The sequence below is a fragment of the Pseudochaenichthys georgianus genome, chromosome 18 (genome assembly GCF_902827115.2).
Source record: "Pseudochaenichthys georgianus chromosome 18, fPseGeo1.2, whole genome shotgun sequence".
Taxonomy (NCBI): Eukaryota; Metazoa; Chordata; class Actinopteri; order Perciformes; family Channichthyidae; genus Pseudochaenichthys; species Pseudochaenichthys georgianus.
In genome coordinates this window covers 9,151,964-9,173,106 of record NC_047520.1, presented here as the reverse complement: position 1 = coordinate 9,173,106, position 21,143 = coordinate 9,151,964, and the positions used below count along the sequence as shown (strand labels likewise).

The window sequence follows — 21,143 nt, the reverse complement described above, 5'->3', positions numbered from 1 at the left end:
ACGGCAGCCCAGAAGAACCAAAAGAGCTTCACGCCGCTTTTTCCCCTAAAGCGTGGTTTGCGTAACCTTTACACCGGAAGTAATAATTGTAAACACTGCTTGCACTTGGAGGTGAGAGGATCACCAAATGGTAGATTAAAATGTCAAAAAATGCGAGAATAGCGTTGATATTTGGAGGCTTTGTAACAGCAATTGCCGCCGCGTTATACCCGATATTTGTCTACCCAATGGCGCATAACCATGTGTACAGTAAGTGGCTTTTTCTAAAAATACGGTTACAAAACCAGACACCTAACTAGTGTCCTTAAGTGTGTTGTTGCAATAAACATGTAAGCATTGTACATATTCCTTGTAAACACAGCTAAACTACGTGTTGCTTTACTCAAATAAACGAGCTTAGACTGCTAAACGTCTGAGTGTCTCCATAACTTATTCATGTTTGTAACTCACATTTTATTATTTTTACAATAAGCAGTATTTTATTCCAATATGGTATTTGATTTAACATGCTATTTTTAGTCTATTTATTGTTAGACTAAACATTAGACATTGTTAATTTGCAACCTTTTCTTGGACTATTTTATTGCTAATGATCTAAACTGTGTTTTCTTGCTCTATTTTTGTATTGTTTTATGACTTATATATATATACTTAACATTATAATTGCCATCACTACACTGTAGCTGTGCATGTGACAATAAAACCTTTGCATCTTTAAATATTTAGTTAGCCAGCTAGTCAGCTAACCTGCTATATGGCACTCTTGCTTTTAATTTAACATAATGAAGTAATGGTTTTATGTTCCCAAAACATATTAGTATTGACATTTACTGTTAAATTAAATGTGGACAGAGTTAAAAGGATTTTCCACAGACTTGTAAGCATGCAATATGAGTTTTCTAACTGGACACCCAGAGGTTACTTTCCACTTTTCTTAAACAGTAAACACAACAAAGAACAAAGTAGAATGATGCCAGGAAAATGTATTTCGCTGAAATGTTGGTGGTTCTATTGAATGTCTTTGTTCTGCCACTCATCTTATTGGACAGTCTTTTTATTTTTGATCCAGTTTTGGCCAGCACAGATGGAAAGTCAGCACAAACAGTTTATACTTGTATTACAGTGTTGCAGACAGAAGGGAACAATGAAGCTTTTTTGTTTATGGCATTGATTTTGACCACGAAATCTTCTGACAATACTGTCCCGTTCTGTTTTTGCTAGGAGATGTTCAGAAGACGAACCGGGCAGGAGTCAACCAGGCAGACATTCAACCCGTGGGTAAGAGCACATAGTAGATTTATGAACTTGGTCCACACAACAGGTATATTTTGTATACTCAATGAATATTGTTTATGTGGAAATGCCGCAAAAAAGTGCTGTTTTATAAAAATCTTTTTTTTTACAATCAGTCAGAAAGTATTGGACTTTCTTTAGTGACCTGCTTTACATTGCGAGACTTGTCAGGTATATGTCTGTCAAACAAAGGTTGACCATCTCAATGCAGTTCTGTAGAGAGCTCCAGATGGGATTTACAATATTAGCACCATTTTGATAGTCTTTTAGTACTGTATGGAGAACATATATTTGGTAATTGGAAATCAGATTTTAAAAGTGTTGACATTTTTGGAATATTATCATTATTAGATGATTATTATTTTATTATTATGCCTTTCTGAACCTGTAGATGTTTAATTTTTCTCTTAAGGTATGAAGGTTTGGTCCGATCCATTCAAGCCTGCAGGGAAATGACGACCAGTGGCATCTAACCCATTCCATGGATGCTGATGTTGAACAGAGAACGCCTGTTTGTTGAGTGCTTGGTGTGCGAATGAATGATTTCCAGAGTGTGTTTATTTCTTGTTGTGACTCCTTAAATCCTATGAATAAAGTTGAATTATAACAGAAACATATTTATATGACTTTCTTTCACATTTGACTCATTATCCAAATGTACCAAAAACTAGAATAAACTTCTGCTAATTATCATTTTGTCCACAAGGGGGAGCTCCACACCTGTGTGTTGCAACAAAAGCCTCTTGACTGTTATATTTTGTTTGTACATCTGAGATATTTTGGAAAAACTTCTATTCCCAAAAGCTTAACTTTGGTATGCGGCCTCTAGAAAATTACAAAAGACAGTGATTTGTTTAGCCATCCTATTCCAAAGAATGTCCTTTGACATTTTATTTTGATTTAGTTGATATACAAGTGGTTCAACACATGAGGGACAATATCCTGTATTGTGCGGTATCATCTTCCAAAATGGAAATAAAAGAGTCGGAGTTATTCCAGGACACATCACTCTATTATGATTTATGTCACAGACACTGGGTATAACTGTTGCTCGGCTGTTTAACTGGCATGTGACTGAAGCTGTGTTTTTCCCATAGGCTGAAAAAGACGGGGCAGAGATCCGTGGTCGTCTTGTTCACAATCCTACCCGATGTGATCCAGACTCCCTTTACGAGTCCACGGGTGCTGTAAAAGCAGAGAATTCCACTTTTTTCCCCCTGTACTTTTGTGGTTTCCTGACATTGACCAGCAACCCCTTTCAGCGTTTGGTCCATCAAAGTCCTGTTTGAAGGAAGGATAGATTAAGAAAGAACTAAAGCATGTGTTTATGGTCCTTCAGAGATGGTGCGTTTTTTTTTTAAAACTTGCCCTAAAATCTTTGGATGCAGCCTGTACTTTTGAACGTTTAGTATCGCTCGCGAGGCCTAGTGCCAGCAGAACATACTCCGAGGGCCACTCTCCTTCTCAACCCCCCAATCAACAAGCCCCATTGTTTATGAGAGGTTGTTATTGTTGGGCCGCATTCAGAAACAAGAGAAAACTCAAGAGCCCGGCTGTGCAGAGGCGTCCAAAGTAAAGAGAGCAAGGGGTGAGGGGGTGGTTAAGGGAAAAAACGAAAGGCTGAAATTCCTCTCATTCCCCGCTGGTGTTTTCCAGATTCCTCAAGCGACAGTGAGTGAAGTAAGAGGGGAAATTGAAGCGAACGGCGAGAGGAAGAGAACCACATTCTTGAGGGGACGCGTCACCTACACACAGAATAGAGAGACACTCAATCTCTGTTGCTTGGCCTGGCAAAGTATGTAACAGGTTGTGCAGCATGGCTCTCAGCTTTTTGAATCACTGTGACACCATGACATTTGGTTTCAAACCCGCTCCTTACGCCTGTCTTTTCAGAAGCGGGACTGCAACGGGCTTTAATGCTTTGTCCTCTCTTTGTGGCCTCGTCCCATTCAGCTGGATATGTAGATAGACACCCTTACTATAACACATTAAATAGGGTCAGAGCACACTATAAACTATATGAACTCAACAATGTTGCCTCTGTCTGCAGCACTTTTACTATCCTACTATTAACCCATCACACAAATCTCCCCCAGCTATAGAGGCGTTTTTTGGTGGATAATGGTGGCACATCGTCGCTTGTTTGCTGTGCGTTCGAGAGCCCCAGATAATTGGCCAGGTTTTCTAACTAATTGCCATGGGAACAAGGGTTGACAGACAGGCCACGGGGTTGGAGTAACAGCAGAGGGCTTTCGGGAAAGGGGCGGGATGTAATATACGAGCAGGGCGAACGCCTCTCTCAAGTCAACTGTGGAGAATAAAACTGAAAATAACAAGTGAAGAAGAATTCTGGACAGCCTCCTTATGACACACCCTGTAATTGAAGACAGGAAAATGTGGAATTCATTTCTATTTGAAGTAAAGACATTTTGAAGTGTTACCGTTAAGGAGGTTTTCTGTGCCAACACTCAGTGAGCTGCAAACATCAAAGTAAGGGGCGATGCAGTAACTCATAACCTTGATGCAGATGTTTTATTACCTAGTTTTATGGATCAAAAGTTATGTAATACTTTATCCTCTTAAAGATAAATGTCATGGTGTAAATCATAGGGAAATACAAGACAGCATAAAGACAAAATATAGTTTTTGGAGAGAGATAAGTAAACCCATAGCTAAAAAGGACTCCAACATCAATACTTAAAACAAAACGTATTTTTATAATGATGCTAAATAACTACAGATCTGCATTTGTCAAAATAAGGAATAGAAATGTGTCAGTAAATATCAAGTTCCAATTTTAAACACCATTATTTGCAAGAAATGTTACATGAATTCTCCAACTTGAAGTCTTCATCCTTAAGGCCTCTGATTCAAGTGATGTCACTTAAGTCAATTTATCATATTTTAAACAGCTCTCTAGCCACAAGAGCCTTTGTACAGCTTTTCTCACACATTCAGTAAGACCTAAAAACAGACTTTGATATGTAAAATATGTAGAGTTTTATACGAAAATATTTGCTGTAGTGCTGAATCAACATTGTTTTTGTGGGAGTTTCGGAGTGTTTCAGATATCGACAGTAAGGAAGTCTGCCTACTCTCTAAATCGAAAAGAGAAGTAGCTAGAAGTTCCAACAAATGACCGTGTCTCTTTCCAGAAATCAAGATAATCCACATACTTTGTTGTACGCCGTTTCAAGTAGGAGCCATTTTCCTTCTTACGAACGTATCACCGCATAGAAGGAAGCATGCATGTACTAAAAGACAAAACACTGGGTGGGGAAGTTTTGTAGCAAGACAATAGTCCCATACTGTCCCTTTAAGACCCAAGAGTGGATCCCTCAAAACCAGAATGGATGCACTCCACATTGCATGTATATCACTGAAGCAAACAAGCAACAGTCTACATTTCCCATCTCTGACATGCTGCTCAGCCTTGTTAAACATTGTACCGGAGTGCTGTCCACATTCTTGGGTCAGCAGGCGCACGGCTGTGGAAACAGAAAGTATGAGTCTGAAGCAATGTCTATAGGAGAAAAGGCTCCGGTCAGGCTCTCAGCAGGCAGGCGAGGAAAACTGTCCTGGTGAGGTCGGGAACCAGATGGAGTTACATTTAGTGCATGTGAGGGAGTGCACGTGTGTCAGTAAAAAGTTGAAGAAGTTCAACTAAGAGGAACCCAGTATCCCCTGGAGACCAAACTGTGGATGTGGAACTTACTGGAACTCCAAACATCGTGTGTGTGCTTTTGTATTATGTTCTTATTTGCCTGAAGCAGGACCACAAATAATTATGGTTTGTTTTAGGTTGCATCTCTGCTGCCCAGTCGTGAAGGCATTGCTGTGGTCTGTCAGTTCTTTAGAAGAAGCTGAGTGGAGAGATGGCCGATGGATAAAGGGCAGATGATGCAATGATGGTTTGCTCTCATTGTTGCCTTGCATATTTTAGACTCTTCAGGACCTTATAGATATTTGGCAACCGAGCAGTGCACATGTAAAAACACGTGATGCGGTTTCTGCCTCTTGCAGTCTGTTATTAACCAAGCACATTATAAACATTAATCTAGTAATTAAGGTCATTTTCCAGTCTTGTGATTTATGCAGTTGCGTCTGAGCTATCGTAGCTATTTTAAGTTAGCATGCTATCCTAGCCTAGTAAGACAATGATAATATTGGATGGACTGCCATTGGAATTTGGTACTCATGTTTCTCTCCGAAATGTCCTTATTGTTGGCTTTTTAATAATCACCTGTAAATATATCGACATTCCCATTAGCCCTAGTACCCCTAGTACTGTGGACATATTTGTTTAGCAGTAGTTACCCGGCTAATGTGCTAAACTATTAAAACGTGGTTACATTACACATGCTAACCCTAGCCATGTTGTGCATTTTTAGCATGCTTACGTTAGCATTCAGCTCTAAAGACAACAGGGCTAGGTTCAGCTTTTACAGAGCCTCTTGCAATTCTAGTGTAGATTGTTAGCATTGTGAAAATAAGAGAGCAAATCTAATGGAAAATACGAATGGTAGAACGACGGCATCATTAAGCCTGTTTTAAGTTTTAATGTTTTTATTTACAGCCCTTTTTGGGGGCTTTTATGTCAGAAATCACTGATCCACATCCCTATCAGCAGCGAAAGGACACCCAAGTGGTCTCTACTTTGTTCAGCTAAACTCAATGGGGCCTTTTCTTCACACAGGGCTCTTCAGGCAGCCAGTAATTGTGATTAAGCAACACCTCCGAGTGAGTTAGGAAATTCTCAAATGTGTCTTGAAGCCTGCCAAAAGCCTGTCGCTTGGCTCGTGTCCACATATGGATCTGTAGAGGAAATGTTTAAGCAATTAGTCTGAGTTTAAGACTGGAAAAAAGTCATTATTTCCTCTGTATTTTACAAATGAGGAGGAAAATCTTTGTTATGTCATCGTGCAGGCCATCTTTTCCTCTTGTTTCTATGGAACCAAAATGTGAAACCACAATTACACTAAACTCAGGACTGCTTGATTAACAGTCCTATAAAACCATGCATGCACGCACTGAAGTAGTATTGTCACCCCCTCTAATCACATGCCATTACAGTATGAGCTCGTGCACGAATCAACCGTCAATCACCTTGCTGGTTTTTGTTTTACAGGTCCATTATAATATTAAAAAAAATTCTTATGCACTGAAATGGCATTGCGACTGTTGGTTTAGGCAAGGTTACTGACAAATAGGGCCAGAGCTGTGAGCAATCATTCTGCTCTTCCAAAAGACTAAGAAAAGAGCAGAGCAAAGAGTGAGTGATTTATAAGGCACCTTCATACTTGACACGTTCATTCGTGAAAGTAAGCCTGTGGCCTATCAAAGCCATTGCTTACATTAACAACACCATGGAAAGCTGTTTTTTAACAGCGTCTTTTAATACTCGGTGGGCCAGTATTCATTCATATTTCCTGGCACGCCGCTTAACTCACCCTTAGTCTGAGGGGCTGTATCCAAATAAACAGTTTAACCCGAGACGGCAAAAACGATATTGTAGTGAACAATACAGCAGGAAATGCAGTAAAGATTGATAAACTGTGAAGTATTATGATCTAATATGACATACTCAGTCTTGTTTTAGTTGGAGTCAATATACTAACGGTCTGAGTGATTCACAGGGTTAAAATGCTCGCAGTACCCTGCTATTTTCATGCAGCTATATCCTGTTATTAGTGGATTACACGCAGAGCAAATTAATTCAATAACTCAAACCTACATCCTACGGTGCAGCTGGATGGTTTTAATGGATGCTTAGCGTGCACTGTGGTGCGTCAAGAGCACAGTCTATGGTCACGAGTCATACTTTGAGTGTGTTTTCGTTTTAGTGTAAACGTTGGAGTGCGACGTCGCTGTGTTCCCCGTGGGTTATCGTTAGGGCCTTGTGGATGACAACAGAATATATGACTTGGCTCCGGACGGGAATTCGGGGAAAGTCATGGAATTTTGGAAGCCTTGACGGAACACAGGCTGTCTGCTGTTGGCCTGTTCCCCACGGAGGAGGTGGAGGAGGAGGAGGAGGAGGAGGAGGAGGAGGAGGAGGAGGAGGAGGAGGAGGAGGAGGAGGAGGAGTGTGCGGCGACAGGCCTTAAGGACATCCTCAGGGATCTGACCCAGAACAATGACAGGTTTACAGCTCCATTCAGGCTGGATGTGGCTGAAATCGAACAGAGATCCAGGATCACTCTGAGCTCTACAGCAGATTTGACAACACTGGATAGTCCACATGATTAGTAACTCTGGTAATCTGTGTTTCTTCCTAGCCAGGGAATCCATTATATCTGTTCATTGCATTTCTTCACATCGTCAAAAACATTCTTTGACTACTCTTAAGAAGAAAATCCATGAGGAAATCTTTCTTGTATTTTAGAACAACTACCTATTTAGATGTTCCACTTGTGACTTCACTTGGTCCTGACTGTTTGACTTGAACCCTCGGGACATGAGAGCAAAAACCTTCATGTCTCAAGTTTTGACCAGGTACAATTTAGTTACAGCAGGAGATTAAACTAAATTATGAACACAGCTTTGAAAAGAAAATGTCAAAATGTTGTGTCCTTTTAATGGCCAGCACTTAAAACGTAAAATACGTGCACCAGGAATAACAAGTTGTTTATGAAGACTTGGTGCTGACTTTTTTATTTTTTTATTTTATTTTACCTTTATTTAACCAGGATAGGTGATAGACTTGTCCTTGACTTAAAGGTGGGGTAGGTAAGTTTGAGAAATCGTCTCGAGATACACTTTTTGTTATATTCCATGGAATGCTCTTAACATCCCGATAGCAAAGTGCTTTGACAAAAAATCCATAACAAAACGTCATCTGTGGAAGCCGTAGTACTGTAAAAAGCACAACTAATCTGTGCACAAACTTATCTCGTGCCCTCATTGGTCATGTGCGCGTTCGTGTGTGTTGGAGGAGGGGCTCTGTAAGGAAGTGGCAGATTTGTTTCCCGGCTGTGTATTTTCAAATTCTAGCGCACTCGAGCCGGTTTCTCTAAAATTACCTACCACACCTTTAACATTTGACTCAAACTTCTCGCATGACTTGGTTAAAAATGTTTACTGTGACTTCACTTTTGCAAGATTTGGGACTTGATCTTGTGGACATGCAACCTTAAAGTTTGCCATAAGAAGACTTGAGACTAAACAACTTTTTGCTATGCATCACTTGACTTGATCCAGTCTTGATGGATTGGGGCTTGCTCTGATTTGCTATTTTGAGCTTTTAGACCTGGTAATACAAGACTACAGACCTGAATTGGACTTGTCTCAATTGACTTGTGACTTTACATGGACTTGTCTCGATTTAACTTTTCTTGAAGGAATTGAGATGTAAATTGGACATGACTTGCAACTGGCCATTGTAATACTGGACTTGATTTAGTATCAAATGACCTGTGACTTGACATTGTTTCTTGGTTAGAACTTTTGTCTTGACACTTGCAATAACAAACTTTGAGAGATGACTTGGACTTGTATAGAATGACTTCACTTGTGACTTGCCATTACACGCTTTAAGACGTGAATTGGGCTTGTCCTAGACTCGAGCTCAAAGAATCAAAAACAGCTCTGATTGCTTTTCAGATATTCAGAATATCGAAGCCACTGAGGAGAGCCTCATAAATAAAGTTAAGATGATGGAAATTGTATTATTCTGAAAAGCTCTAAAGCCTTGGAAAGGATTTTCTTTCCACAACTCAAGAACTTCATTATTTCCTACATTTGTACGCCTCGGCTGTAACGTGCAACGGCAGGTCAGAAATAAACCTTGGTCATGTCGTGTGCACAACCCTAAACCTAACCGCAGGATTAAATAGCACCCATATGCACTGATGTCAGTAGGAAATTTGCAAAAACGATTGAATTGCATAAACCTCATCCTCATATTCTGTCCGAAGGGTATACTTCTGTTATTTAATGCCATCCACAAAAGAAAGCCACCCTGACATGAAAGCGGAACCATATCCCACCTGAGCTCCAGTGATCTCTCCCTTTAGGCTATGAGCTTACTTTGTGGTCTCCCTTTTCCCTTTCTCCCCGCTCCCCTCATCCATCCATCCCTCCGGTGCAGCTCCATTCAGAGAAAGAGCACAAACCACATGTTTCGGGGAGGAATCCTTTCCGGGCAGCGTCCCAGACCAAAGTACCTCCAGCTCTCCTGCCCCATGGCATCACTTAGCTCTACCCTGTCATTAAGGACAGGGTTGGATGATTTGTGTTGGAACGCAGCCCTTTGTTCAAAAAGGAATGGATGCAGGAGGAGAAAGACAAGGAGCAAAGGGGGGGGGGAATGATGTCATCTCAGGTCGGCGCTGGAAGTAGGCCTGGACCTGCGGTGGCTTCGAATGGTGTTGCCTTGGGCTTGGGTGCAGGAAAAGACAGATGGAGATGGAATGATGTGGAATATGGTGTGTAATTTGGTATGTGTGAATCTGGATGAGTAAATATGTCTCTTGTTTTTGTGTTTCGTTCCATGCACGAAACTCTCAGTGTGTTTTGTGGGTTTTTCTAATCTGTGGTCGGAAAAGTATAGGCTGTTTTATGTTGCGTTCGCTCTTTGTTTCAGTGTTTCTTTAGCGGGTGGATGCTTGAATGAATCATTTGGATGGAGGCTGAGGTATCAGAAAGGGCGGTTTGGCTCGGGGGTGGGACGAGGGAGAGAGAGGACCAACTTCTACTTGTGGCTTCTGGATTTCTATCGCACACTACTGCCTCCTGCTACCTACAGTATGTCATGTGGAACATATCAGACACACCACAGACAGCAAGGACTGAAAGTCATTATCCTAAGTATTCCTGTCAATTATAGTGCTGAGCTTGTATTCAGTATAACTTAGTCTTAAAGGATAAGTTTGCTTTATAAAAATGTAGGTTTAATTTTGTACTTGTGTCCATTATTCGTATTTTCTTAAATGTTAGTTGATTGCTATTCTCTAAGGATGCAGCACACATTGCTAAATAACCTAATTAAATTATGCAATTTAATCACACAATATTATTGCCTATACTTAGTGTTGGCTCACTTTCCATTTTACATCCAAATAGAGTGGGTTAGATTACCTCATTGTTGGCTTACTGATAACCTAAAATAATGGACAAACCTTCCCAATTGAGACCCAACGTTTAATACTTTTCCTATCATGCTATATTTGAAAAATATATTGTAGGGCCATACCTATACAAAACATGACAGTGAAGTTTGTTGCTCAAAATACATTACATTACATTGCATTTAGCTGACGCTTGTATCCAAAGCGACTTACAATAAGTACATTCGACCAGGAAGACACAACCTCGAAGAAAACAGAATCATAAAGTACATCAGGTTTCATAGAGCCAAGCATTTCAAGTGCTACTCAACTGGCTTTAGGTAAGCCAGTCCTTTATTAGTATATAAGTGCTCTGTTAGAAGTTCTTTGTTAGTAATTCTATCGCTCGAAGTGGAGTCGAAAGAGATGAGTTTTCAGTCTGCGCCGGAAGATGTGTAAGCTTTCTGCTGTCCTGCTGTCAATAGGGAGCTCATTCCACCATTTTGGAGCCAGGATAGCAAACCCACGTGTTTTTGCTGATGGGAACTTGGGTCCCCCTCGCAGTGCGGGTGCAGCGAGTCGTTTGGCTGATGCAGAGCGTAGAGCACGCGCTGGGGTGTACAGTTTAACCATGTCCTGGATGTAGGAAGGGCCAGATCCATTCGCAGCATGGTACGCAAGTACCAGTGTCTTGAAGTGAATACCAAACAGTTCACCCGTTGTAGCGATGCCTCTTACTGCTCATACCCCTCTTTTGCAGCCCTGTTAGAGAAACGCTGATTTTGGGTCCTTAGCTTGAAAAAAAAAAGGGGGAGGCGGAGCTAATGCCTGATCAGAATTCTACCGGAGATAAAGTTAAATTCTGCTGTGATAAAACGCCATCCTGTTCTAAACCACATTAAGGATTATTTCTGAAACAGTATGGAGCTCAAATGCTTTTTCTCTTGCGGGTTTATCACAAGGTGAGTTCCTTTTGTTATTTCCTGCTTTTTAAACACATGTGCTCTCCAGTACAGATTAGCTCTGAGTGTTAGCGAGGCTTGCTAATGTAAACAAAAACGAGATTACGTCCAAAATACGTCAGGCATTGTTTCTGATAGCAACTTTCTGTGGGTCCGCCGCCGATTTGACGTCAGATCGGCAGCAAATCTGTATCCGCTCGTTGTACACCCGCTTTTAAAAGATTTGGGTCCGGAGGAAAAGAGCTAGGGTTTTATTTTCTGACGCTGCGTGAGTTCCCCGACGCACCGGGGACACATATTTATGTATAACAGACATCACAAAGTGCATTTTGGAGTAATTCCATTTCTCTGGAAAGGAATGGATTGTTTTGCCTTTTCAGGCCTATTATTCAAAAGATATATTATGCAATATAAACAGTATATTATACCAAAATCTTATACCTCTTGTATTATTCCTATCTCATGTTTTGGTATTACTTTATAGAAGGGTCACAAGCAGTTGACTAATAGGGAGGGTAACAGACTGCAAATGATAAATTATCTGACTTTATAACAAACCCCATTGTTTAACTTATGTGTATATTTACATAGTCTGATTTCCCCCTTCGGTACATCTGTGTGTCTGTGTTTATTATGGCTACAGTTACAAGTTGCTTTTGCCGGGAAAATTCACATGACTCCCACTTAAAGATGACGCATCTTTTGACTCTCAGCCATTTTTGAGAGCGAGCAATTAGATCAACCATAAATGGACCGCGGACAAATTAAGGCAATGGGCGACTCTACAGATCTTTAATGGCTCGGAGATGAAACGCCTCTTTTCTCTGAAGTACCAGAACTTTTGATCAACCGTGAACTTCTCTCAATGTCAGATTAAACCACGTCTAAAACTGAATTTTTAATGAAAAACTTTACTTTTACTCATTTATTCAATACGTCCACTGAGCCAACAGTATACATTATCACATTCACTTCAATGTAAATTGCAGAGGAAACGGACTCTCCGTGCTCTCTCGTTGTTATTCCACATATTTATTGCAACTTTTTATTATCTCTGCCTCAAATAATATTTAGATGGAAGGGGACTGATAGGAGCAGAGTTGCAATAACAGAGATGAAGTGCTCGGGGAGGGGGGGGGGTGTAGCGTTTTTGAGGAGAGGAGGCATCTGCCTAAAGTAAACTCAGCCCTACACTAAGGAATTGCGCTCTGGAACGTGGTGGTGAAACCGGAGCGAGGGTTTGGGAATAGCCCAAGGGGACTAGGCTCAATTTTCCAAAAGCCTCTATCTCCTGCGATATGTAGTGTGATTTGAGGTGTGTGTGTGTGTGTGTGTGTGTGTGTGTGTGTGTGTGTGTGTGTGTGTGTGTGTGTGTGTGTGTGTGTGTGTGTGTGTGCGCGCGTGTGCGCGTGTAACAGGGGAAGTGGATGGAGGGCTTACAGAACGGCTAAGTCAGGAAAACAAGTCTCAGGAAACCCTATACCTCACTCTGGCACCCACACAGACGTTCTTTCTCTCTCTCTCTCTCTCTCTCTCTCTCTCTCTCTCTCTCTCTCTCTCTCTCTCTCTCTCTCTCTCGCTCAGCTCCTGTCTTGCTGTATCTCTCTCACCCCTTGTTGGAGAAACGAGGAGTGAAAGCAACAGCGGTCAGAGCAAACACTCGAACAAAAGCCACCCTTGACACTCGGTGCTGTTGGAAGAACAATGTTGACCTTGTAGGAAGTTAACATCTTTGCATGCCATGCTTTTTTGCACATATTTTCATCCCAGACACGATAAGACACAAACAAATTGATATGACTTAACAATATGAAAATTAAATGACTGCTTGGCCCTTGAGATAAAGAAAAAGGTAAATATCATTTTCATGAGGAATTAGATACATGGATAAATGTTCAGGATGGACAGTTTGGGGTTAATTTGTTATGTTAACATTGCCTAAAATGACATGTATGTGAAAGTTATAATTAGTTTTGCTGATTTTCGTTGTTGATCATTAACTATATTCACGATTGTTTTCTCAAAAATACCAACTTTTTTCTTAATAATTAAACATTTGAATCCAGGAAATCTTGGAGTTTTTTCCCCATAAAACGACCACTTTCCCTGGTTTTTGTAATGTTTATTTTTATTAACCTACAGTGGCCCTAAGACAGCGTTTGGACTTAATTAGCTAAATGCTAATGTTACAAACTATCGAATAAACTAACTATACAAGTTTTTGCTAACAAGGTTTGAACTCTAAAGATGATACCAAGTCACTTCTGACCTCCATTTGGTTTTATGTGTCCTTTTTCTCAGACTTTCCATTCAATAAAAGCTCATCAATCTATCAGATCAATTAAAAGATGCTTAGTACGTCCTCTAACCACTAATGTATATCACATTAGCTTTCCATCCTTGTCTCTCTTTGTCTCACCCTCAAGCACTCACACACTTCCCCTGCCTGCACTCCTTTATCTTTATCCTTTTTCCACTATCCCTAAAGCCCTTGTCTGTATCTGTCACCCCCCTTTCCTTTTTCAAGAACACTCTCCACTGATTTTCCACTCTTTTATCCCTGTCTCCCTCCTTTTTTTCACCCCTCATTGTACCTCCCACAACAAACACACCTCCTTCTAACACCCAGTCATCTTCCTCCCGTTCTCTCCATTTGTTTTGCTGCCTGCCTATTTGTCCTTAACACCTCATTCTCTTTCCTCCATCTATCATTATCAGCTTGTGTTTCCGTGTCTCTCTCAGCCTCCACCTTATCAGCCTGTCCTCTCTCTGCCCCCCCCCCACAGTGCCTCCCCCTCTCCCCGTCTCCTCTCCACTTTCTCCATCCTCCCTTTCCAGTTCTCTCTGTGTCCTCGCGGTGTCCTCGCCCGTAGGCATCAACAGCACAGTGTGTGTGTGTGTGTGTGTGGTGTGTGTGTGTGTGTGTGTGTGTGTGTGTGTGTGTGTGTGTGTGTGTGTGTGTGTGTGTGTGTGTGTGTGTGTGTGTGTGTGTGTGTGTGTGGCTGTACTAGGCTGATTGGCACAGTGCCCGGACCCCACCTCCTGTGGTGAAACCCACTCCTTTTCTTCTTAGCAGTCTGGACTGCTGCCCAGACTGACCCTCACACACACACACACACACACACACACACACACACACACACACACACACACACACACACACACACACACACACACACACACACACACACACACACACACACACACACACACACACACACACACACACACACACACACACACACACACACACACACACACACACACACACACACACACCCACACCCACACAGAGGGATACAGACATGCACATTCACAGCAGATACCCTGACTGGCACACAGATGTGACGCATTAGTGTGTACACACACACACACACACACACACACACACGCACGCACGCACGCACGCACGCACGCACGCACGCACGCACGCACGCACGCACGCACACACACACACACACACACACACACACACACACACACACACACACACACACACACACACACACACACACACACACACACACATGGCCTGTACTGCATGCTTACAATTGACCTATATTTACAGTATCTGCATGTGTTTGTGTGACTTTTTTCCTCTGGTAGATATGCAGTGTGCCAGTGTGCGTGTGTGTGCATGTGTGTGTGTTTGAGTGTCTTGGCAGCCAGTAGGTGTATGAATGTCATACACAATGGGTCTGACTTCCATCAGCTCCTATTCTACAAATTGATGTTTATATCATTCAATTTAGGATGTTTACATTAGATTAAATTGTATATACAAAAACAATTCTCCTTTAAAATAAAGGAAAATTCCAGCCTCAGAATTTGTTTCCAATTGAGTGTTGTTATTTAACTGCGTTTCTTTTCTTTTGATGACATCAAATGAGCTTCTTCAGCAGATGGAGCTTGCACAGCTGATTTCTTATTAAAAAATTGAGGTTTAGATTTTATTCTCACCTTGATATTTAGGAAAAAAAAAACGAAAATTACTTATATTTATTATCTCCTATATTACCCAGAATGCCTTTGACAACACCAAAAGAATGGGCATTGGAAGTGCAGGTGTAGTAAAGAAAGAATATTTCTAGCTTTGTCACATCTGATTGACATTGACTTTTTACTGTTAAACAAAATTTAAGACGGATCAAATCAGATCCAAAAGTGCAATATTTTGTACCCGCCTGTGTCATAACACAAAGTGATTTAGGCGATTTGAACTGGAATCATAGGAGGAGCCGTTGGTGTTTTATCAGTCCTCTGGCACATCTTGCACAGTCGTGTCACTCTTTCCATGTCATGGTCAACTAGCCTGTGGCTGCTGGCCTCTCCACACTCTCATATCTGAGGCCTTCGAGCCAGACTCTAAAACGTGAAAAAAAAAAAACAGTGTTCTTTTTTCTTCCAGCTTTTTGCGGTCTTGGTGTCGCTTTCTCTCTTGTTTCTTTTTGTCCCCATCTTATAATGACTCCATTCGCTCCGAACGACTCCCTATTAATTGCTAACTCCTTAGAGTGGTAGATAGGAGAGTAATAGATAGAAAGACAGATAAATAGAAATACTAAGAGCTACCACAACTTGTCCCAGATCCTTTCCCCAGACAAACGAGGGCCAGCGCCAGGCCAATGGCTTGTTCCCTGACACTTGGATGCCAGCTCCCTCTGTGGTTTCAGCCAATGAGCTCACCCCTTTTGAAAATAACAGCAGTGACATCACTGCTTTGGCCCATCGCAGCTCCCACCCAGTCAGAAATCGGAGGTAACCCACAGCGAAATGCAGGAAGAGGCTAAAAATGAACAGAGAGAAAAGAGAGAAAAAGATTGGAAGATGGTTTTCATTTTAAGGTAATAAGGTTGGTTTATAGTTTATAGGAGAGGAAAGAGAGGGTGAGGCCGGATCGAGTACAGACAACGCAGACACATATACTTATAAATAGATGCACATTTTTCTGCTGGCCATGTTTTCGCTCCATCTTCTTCTCCCACCACTAAACTTATATTCCAGTAGTTTTGTTTCAGACACAACTTCCTGTCTGTCTGCCTTTTCTCCCGCTTCTTTTTTTCCCTCGAGGTCATCAGCTGATTCACCAGCTGGTGTTCTTGACACTGCCTCGCGTTGATCTCCTGACCTTTCAACTGTGACCTCAGCAAGAACCCTCCCCAGACACACGCAGTTAAGATTTACTGGCCAGTAAGCCTGATTCGGACAAACCATCTGACACACATTTACGAAGCAAAAATGATGCATGCATATAACAAAAGATATCTGATTAGCCTTACTTTTTTTTGCATAGATGGAGGCCTATTGCCCATTAAAGATTTAACACAAATATTTAGCCAAGGCAGGTAAGGCAATATTCAATGGTGGACTCGATCAAAAAATGACTATACTATACTATTACTATCTGACAAGAATTTAGATTATTCAACTTAGCTTATAATTGATTCCATCTGAGTGTTAAAAACATTTTCAATTCTTTTATTTGCATTTTATAGCAGACTATGAGCTTATTATGAGGCCTGAAAACGGTCTTGTATTTTGTTAATTACCAAGAAGAAGCAAATGTATAAAATGTTTCATGATCAGTGATTGTGCTGTCATGTTAAATGTTTGTTGTTGGTTTTTCATGTATTGTGTCTTGACATCTGGCTATGTTGATGATACACATGCAGAGCTGCTGTGATGCAAGTCAAATTTACGACTTGATCTGACCATTAAAGTATTTCAGTCAGACAACTCATGTGTTTCTTTAACATGTTTATTAGAAGCAGCATATAGTTGAGTTTGGCGTCTAGGCTCGGGCCTCATCACTCCACAGATATACATAGCACGATGAGTGATGATTAAATAACTAACCCCTCGAGCCTACAGGTGGACGCTGGGGTGGAAGCTGGGGTGGTGGTGAGGCAGGCAAGCAGCAGCGACGTAGAGGTAGCTGCAGCTATAGCAGCAGCAAGCAAAGCATAGAGAGAGATCTGGCAGGTTAAATAGAGCAGCATATTAAGGAGACTCTGTTTGGTTGGTTGTAGAGTGGCAAAGGGGCGTTATGTATGAATGCAGCATAAGTGCTCGAGTTGACTGCCTGAACTAGGTCGCAGGCTTCGGACAATTATCGTATCGTATCTGCATAAAAGTTAGGTCTCACATTTTTTACAACGAACATATATTTTTTATGTATACAGAATACAGCTGAGGCCCCAGCACAGAACCCTGAGGAACACATAAATCAAACTTTACATCGTCATAGCAGCTATTGGGTATTATCTTAAAGCATATTATGTTACATTGCCTCACCTCATTTGGAAGTGTGCCTTCTTATGGCCTGTGAGCATTATTCCCAGACTACCACGATCAAGATTTGAATCGCCAGCCTTTGCGGTCACAACCTCACTTCATTAACCTTGAGGGCGTTACTGTCACCCTTGCCACCCTGTGATGTCATGTTGTGATGTGGATCAGGAGGGGGCTCAGAACGGATCTGTATTTTACAGTATGTGTGTGTGTGTGGACTTGGTGGTATAAGGGAGGAGGAAGAAGAGGGGGATCCTATTTGTTTGTTTTGCCCTCCAGACGTGTCCGAGAGCAGATTAAGGGATTTAGCCTGAGAGGGGTGGCACAGGAGGGACTTAAACTCCTCACCCATCCACATCCCTGGCTGATGAACTCACGCACAATACTCTATGGTGGTCATAGAAATCAAGATGAGTTATAGGGAAAATATTAGGATGGATGGAGGGTTGTTATATAAAAATGATGAAGCTATGGTTAAAAGGAAGAGAAGACAGGAAGTCACAGCGATACCTCTTTCAGCCGTCTGATCTTCTCTTGTTTAAGTGCTAATCCCAAACCTTAAGCACCAACAGAATTAGGGACCCCAAATCTTGTAGCTTTGCCAGCTTTCACACGCAATGGCTGTCTTAGAGAACAGAAGATCCACTGTTAGCAACTAGAAACATTCTCCACTGTTCTTCTGGGCCAAATAAATTAAATGTTGTATTTGTAACAGTATGACTTCTAAGTAATATACATTTACTGTATAGTAGGTGTGATCAAAATAAATGATTGCCTTAAGTAGAACTGAGAATTGTTTTCAACTTAAGTATGATTTGTAATTACTTTTACTTAACTGGAGTACTCTATTCTTTCACCCAATCAAACAGCAATACAAAAGCTTTTATTATTTAAAAATATCCGATGCACTTTTAAAGTGTCAAATCATTAATGGTTATGAACAGGACCTGTAAAATCCCATTTGTTGTTATTTCTTGTAATTGTAAAAGTAATTTCTTTCTGATTGTTTTGTAAAAAAACAAAAAGCAAACAAATTAACAAGACAAACATGTCGCTGATGACGATGACCTAATATTTTATTTCTAAGAAAAATATATGCTAGAGGGGGTAGGACCAGAACAGTTTTTTTAAGCTTCTTCTTGCCCCTGCTGAACATGACAGACTATTTGAGAATTATTATTGTTTTTTTTTATTGTTTTTTTTTATTATAATGTTTTTGTACTTTGTTATAATTATTCATTTGAGTGAGAAAAAAAAGGAAAAAAGAGAATATATATATATATATATATATATATATATTATTGTTGTATGTTTTTGTTTCTGACATGTTCAATAAATTGACAAAAAAAGATAAATCTACCCAAAAGTATATAACAACTTACACATTCGTGCATCAGTAATAATAACCCAATTGTATTTTCACATTGTGTTATTGTTATTTTATGTTTAGTAAAAGGTTTTGAATAGGTTTTCCACCACTGGAAACAGTCTATTTCATCCATTTTAAAATGCATAAATCAAATAATTCCCAAGGCGATGTATTTGAAAGAAACAATTGTCTGACTAACAGTCCAAAATATTACATTTAGGAGAAACAGATAAAGCAGCAAATCCTCAAAATTAAAATGCTGCAACCTGCGTATTGAGCATTTTTACATGATAAAAGATTAATCAAAGTTGTTCTCATTTAAAAAAAAACTAAAACATCTGATTTGTCAACCAATCATTTTCTTTCTTTTTTTATTTTGCCGCATTTTGTGAGTGAACCCCAGCACATCCTCCTGCTAACACCAGCCTGCCACGCGCGCATGAGTGTGTGTATGTCATTTTGTTGGGGTTAAGAGGAAGGAGGTTGGATTATGGTGGGGTGGGGTTAAGGGGGGGGGGTTCTGCAAACTGCAAACAAACGAATGAACGCCAAGCTCAAATTCAACTGCGGGTCGCCGAGGCCGGGGCCCGGGGCCTACCGTGGTGTGGATCTTTTGTAATGTATATCAAGTTCACCAAGGGCCTTTTCATCTGACAGGCCATTGTTAAGGGAGGCTAGCCGGCGTTCTCCTCCCCTCTTAACCCCCCACACCCGGCACGGGAGCAGGTTGGCTTGCAATTGTTTTATGGAAATGCAAGCGGGCCTGGCCGGGTGTCTGCCAGCCGAGGACAGAGAGGAGGGGGGGGGGGATACTGTGTCTCTGTATCTGTGTGTGTGTGTGTGTGTGTGTGTGTGTGTGTGTGTGTGTGTGTGTGTGTGGGTGGGTGGGGGGGGGGGGGGTGACGCCGACCCCAGCGAACGCCCCTGACCCTGAGCAGATGGCGAGGCAGGGTCTCTCCGCTGAGCCAGAATTAATAGCGTGTGCCATGTCACATTGTCTGAGACGGGCCCGCTGAAAGCCCCCCCCCGCACACATCACCCCCCCCGACTCCCACTTATATCCTGATTTTTGCACTCTTCGTCTCTCTCTTACCCAACTTTCTTCAGCAGCTCCTTTTCCATTTCTTCCTGCTTTTCTATCTCTTTCTCTTCTTCCGGCACTTTTTACCTCCCATACATCACATCACTTGTCGTCGTCGCCCCCTCCTCTGATCCCCAAATATCTCCTCCAGTTTACTCCTTCATTCACTCATTCATTTATTCACGTGTGCCTCATTCATCCTTCTTTTTAATAGACACTCATTCACAGGTTTGCCCACTCGCCGAGGCTTTATCGGAGGACAATTAAGGCACCTGCGTTTCTAAAGCTCCCCTGCTGAAAGCCCGCCACCCCATTTCCTCACCCGTCTGTTCACACTACTGTTCACTCGCTCACTCATTCATGTGCAGAGTTGCTGGCTCAGCCCAATCACTGCATGCGTGTCACTCAGTCACGATACCATAAATGCAGATACATCTGAAAACACGCCTTTTTCCCCCTCATTGGTCTTCCATTTGTACTAGGACCATAGAGACCTTTAAAAATTGCTCCCAAAAGTGGATACATTTGAAAATCCTGGTCTCACATTGCAGTATGGATGATTTATCATTGATATATTTTCTCTGGTGCACATGTTTGTGAGACATTTCTCTCAAAGTCGATGAAAAGCCACTTGGCGGAAAGTGGTGCAAAACGTGCAGGTGCAGACTCGAGTGGCCTGCGCATAGCCAAAAAATATGATTTCCAAATTCATTTGAATAATTTTGAATGAAATCTCAACTTTTTCTATTTAAACCCAGAGAATAGATTGAACTTTAGCTGCTTTTGTTAGGATATGGGCTTCTCAGAATGTTTTATCCTATCTTCCTGTTCTCATATTAAAACAAATTCAAGCCAGCCTTTTATCAGCATGAGAAGTCTGCCAAGTTACCATGGCAACAGTGGTGCAAACTTCTGTTTTCGAGGTCAAATTGCATAATAGTTTAGTTGAGTAAACATAGGAAGTAGGAAATACATCCTCTACACTAAGTAAATAATATTAAAGTTAATAGCTTTAGTTAATAGAGAAGATGGAAAAAAGGGTAACATAGGAACAAAAGGTTGTCAATGAGCAATATAGTTTATCTGTTCCCTGAGTGTCA

At 41.2% G+C, this 21,143-nt stretch overlaps 1 protein-coding gene across 1 annotated transcript; it reads left to right on the top strand.

Annotated features, from left to right (window-relative positions):
- The first annotated feature begins 66 nt into the window (after positions 1-66).
- smim20 (small integral membrane protein 20) lies at positions 67-1,906 on the top strand. Its single transcript, XM_034106462.2, has 3 exons — positions 67-249; positions 1,222-1,278; positions 1,706-1,906. The coding sequence occupies exons 1-3, from the start codon at positions 141-143 to the stop codon at positions 1,747-1,749; spliced, it is 210 nt and encodes a 69-aa protein (XP_033962353.1). The 5' UTR covers positions 67-140; the 3' UTR covers positions 1,750-1,906.
- The last annotated feature ends 19,237 nt before the right edge of the window (positions 1,907-21,143 follow it).

What these genes read in the sequence shown, in the direction of transcription:
- smim20 (XM_034106462.2), top strand. Translation starts at nt 141, where the DNA reads ATGTCAAAAAATGCGAGAATAGCGTTGATATTTGGAGGCTTTGTAACA. An exon ending in GGCGCATAACCATGTGTACA is followed by an intron (nt 250 to 1,221) that starts GTAAGTGGCTTT and finishes TGTTTTTGCTAG; the next exon opens with GAGATGTTCAGAAGACGAAC. An exon ending in GGCAGACATTCAACCCGTGG is followed by an intron (nt 1,279 to 1,705) that starts GTAAGAGCACAT and finishes TTTTCTCTTAAG; the next exon opens with GTATGAAGGTTTGGTCCGAT.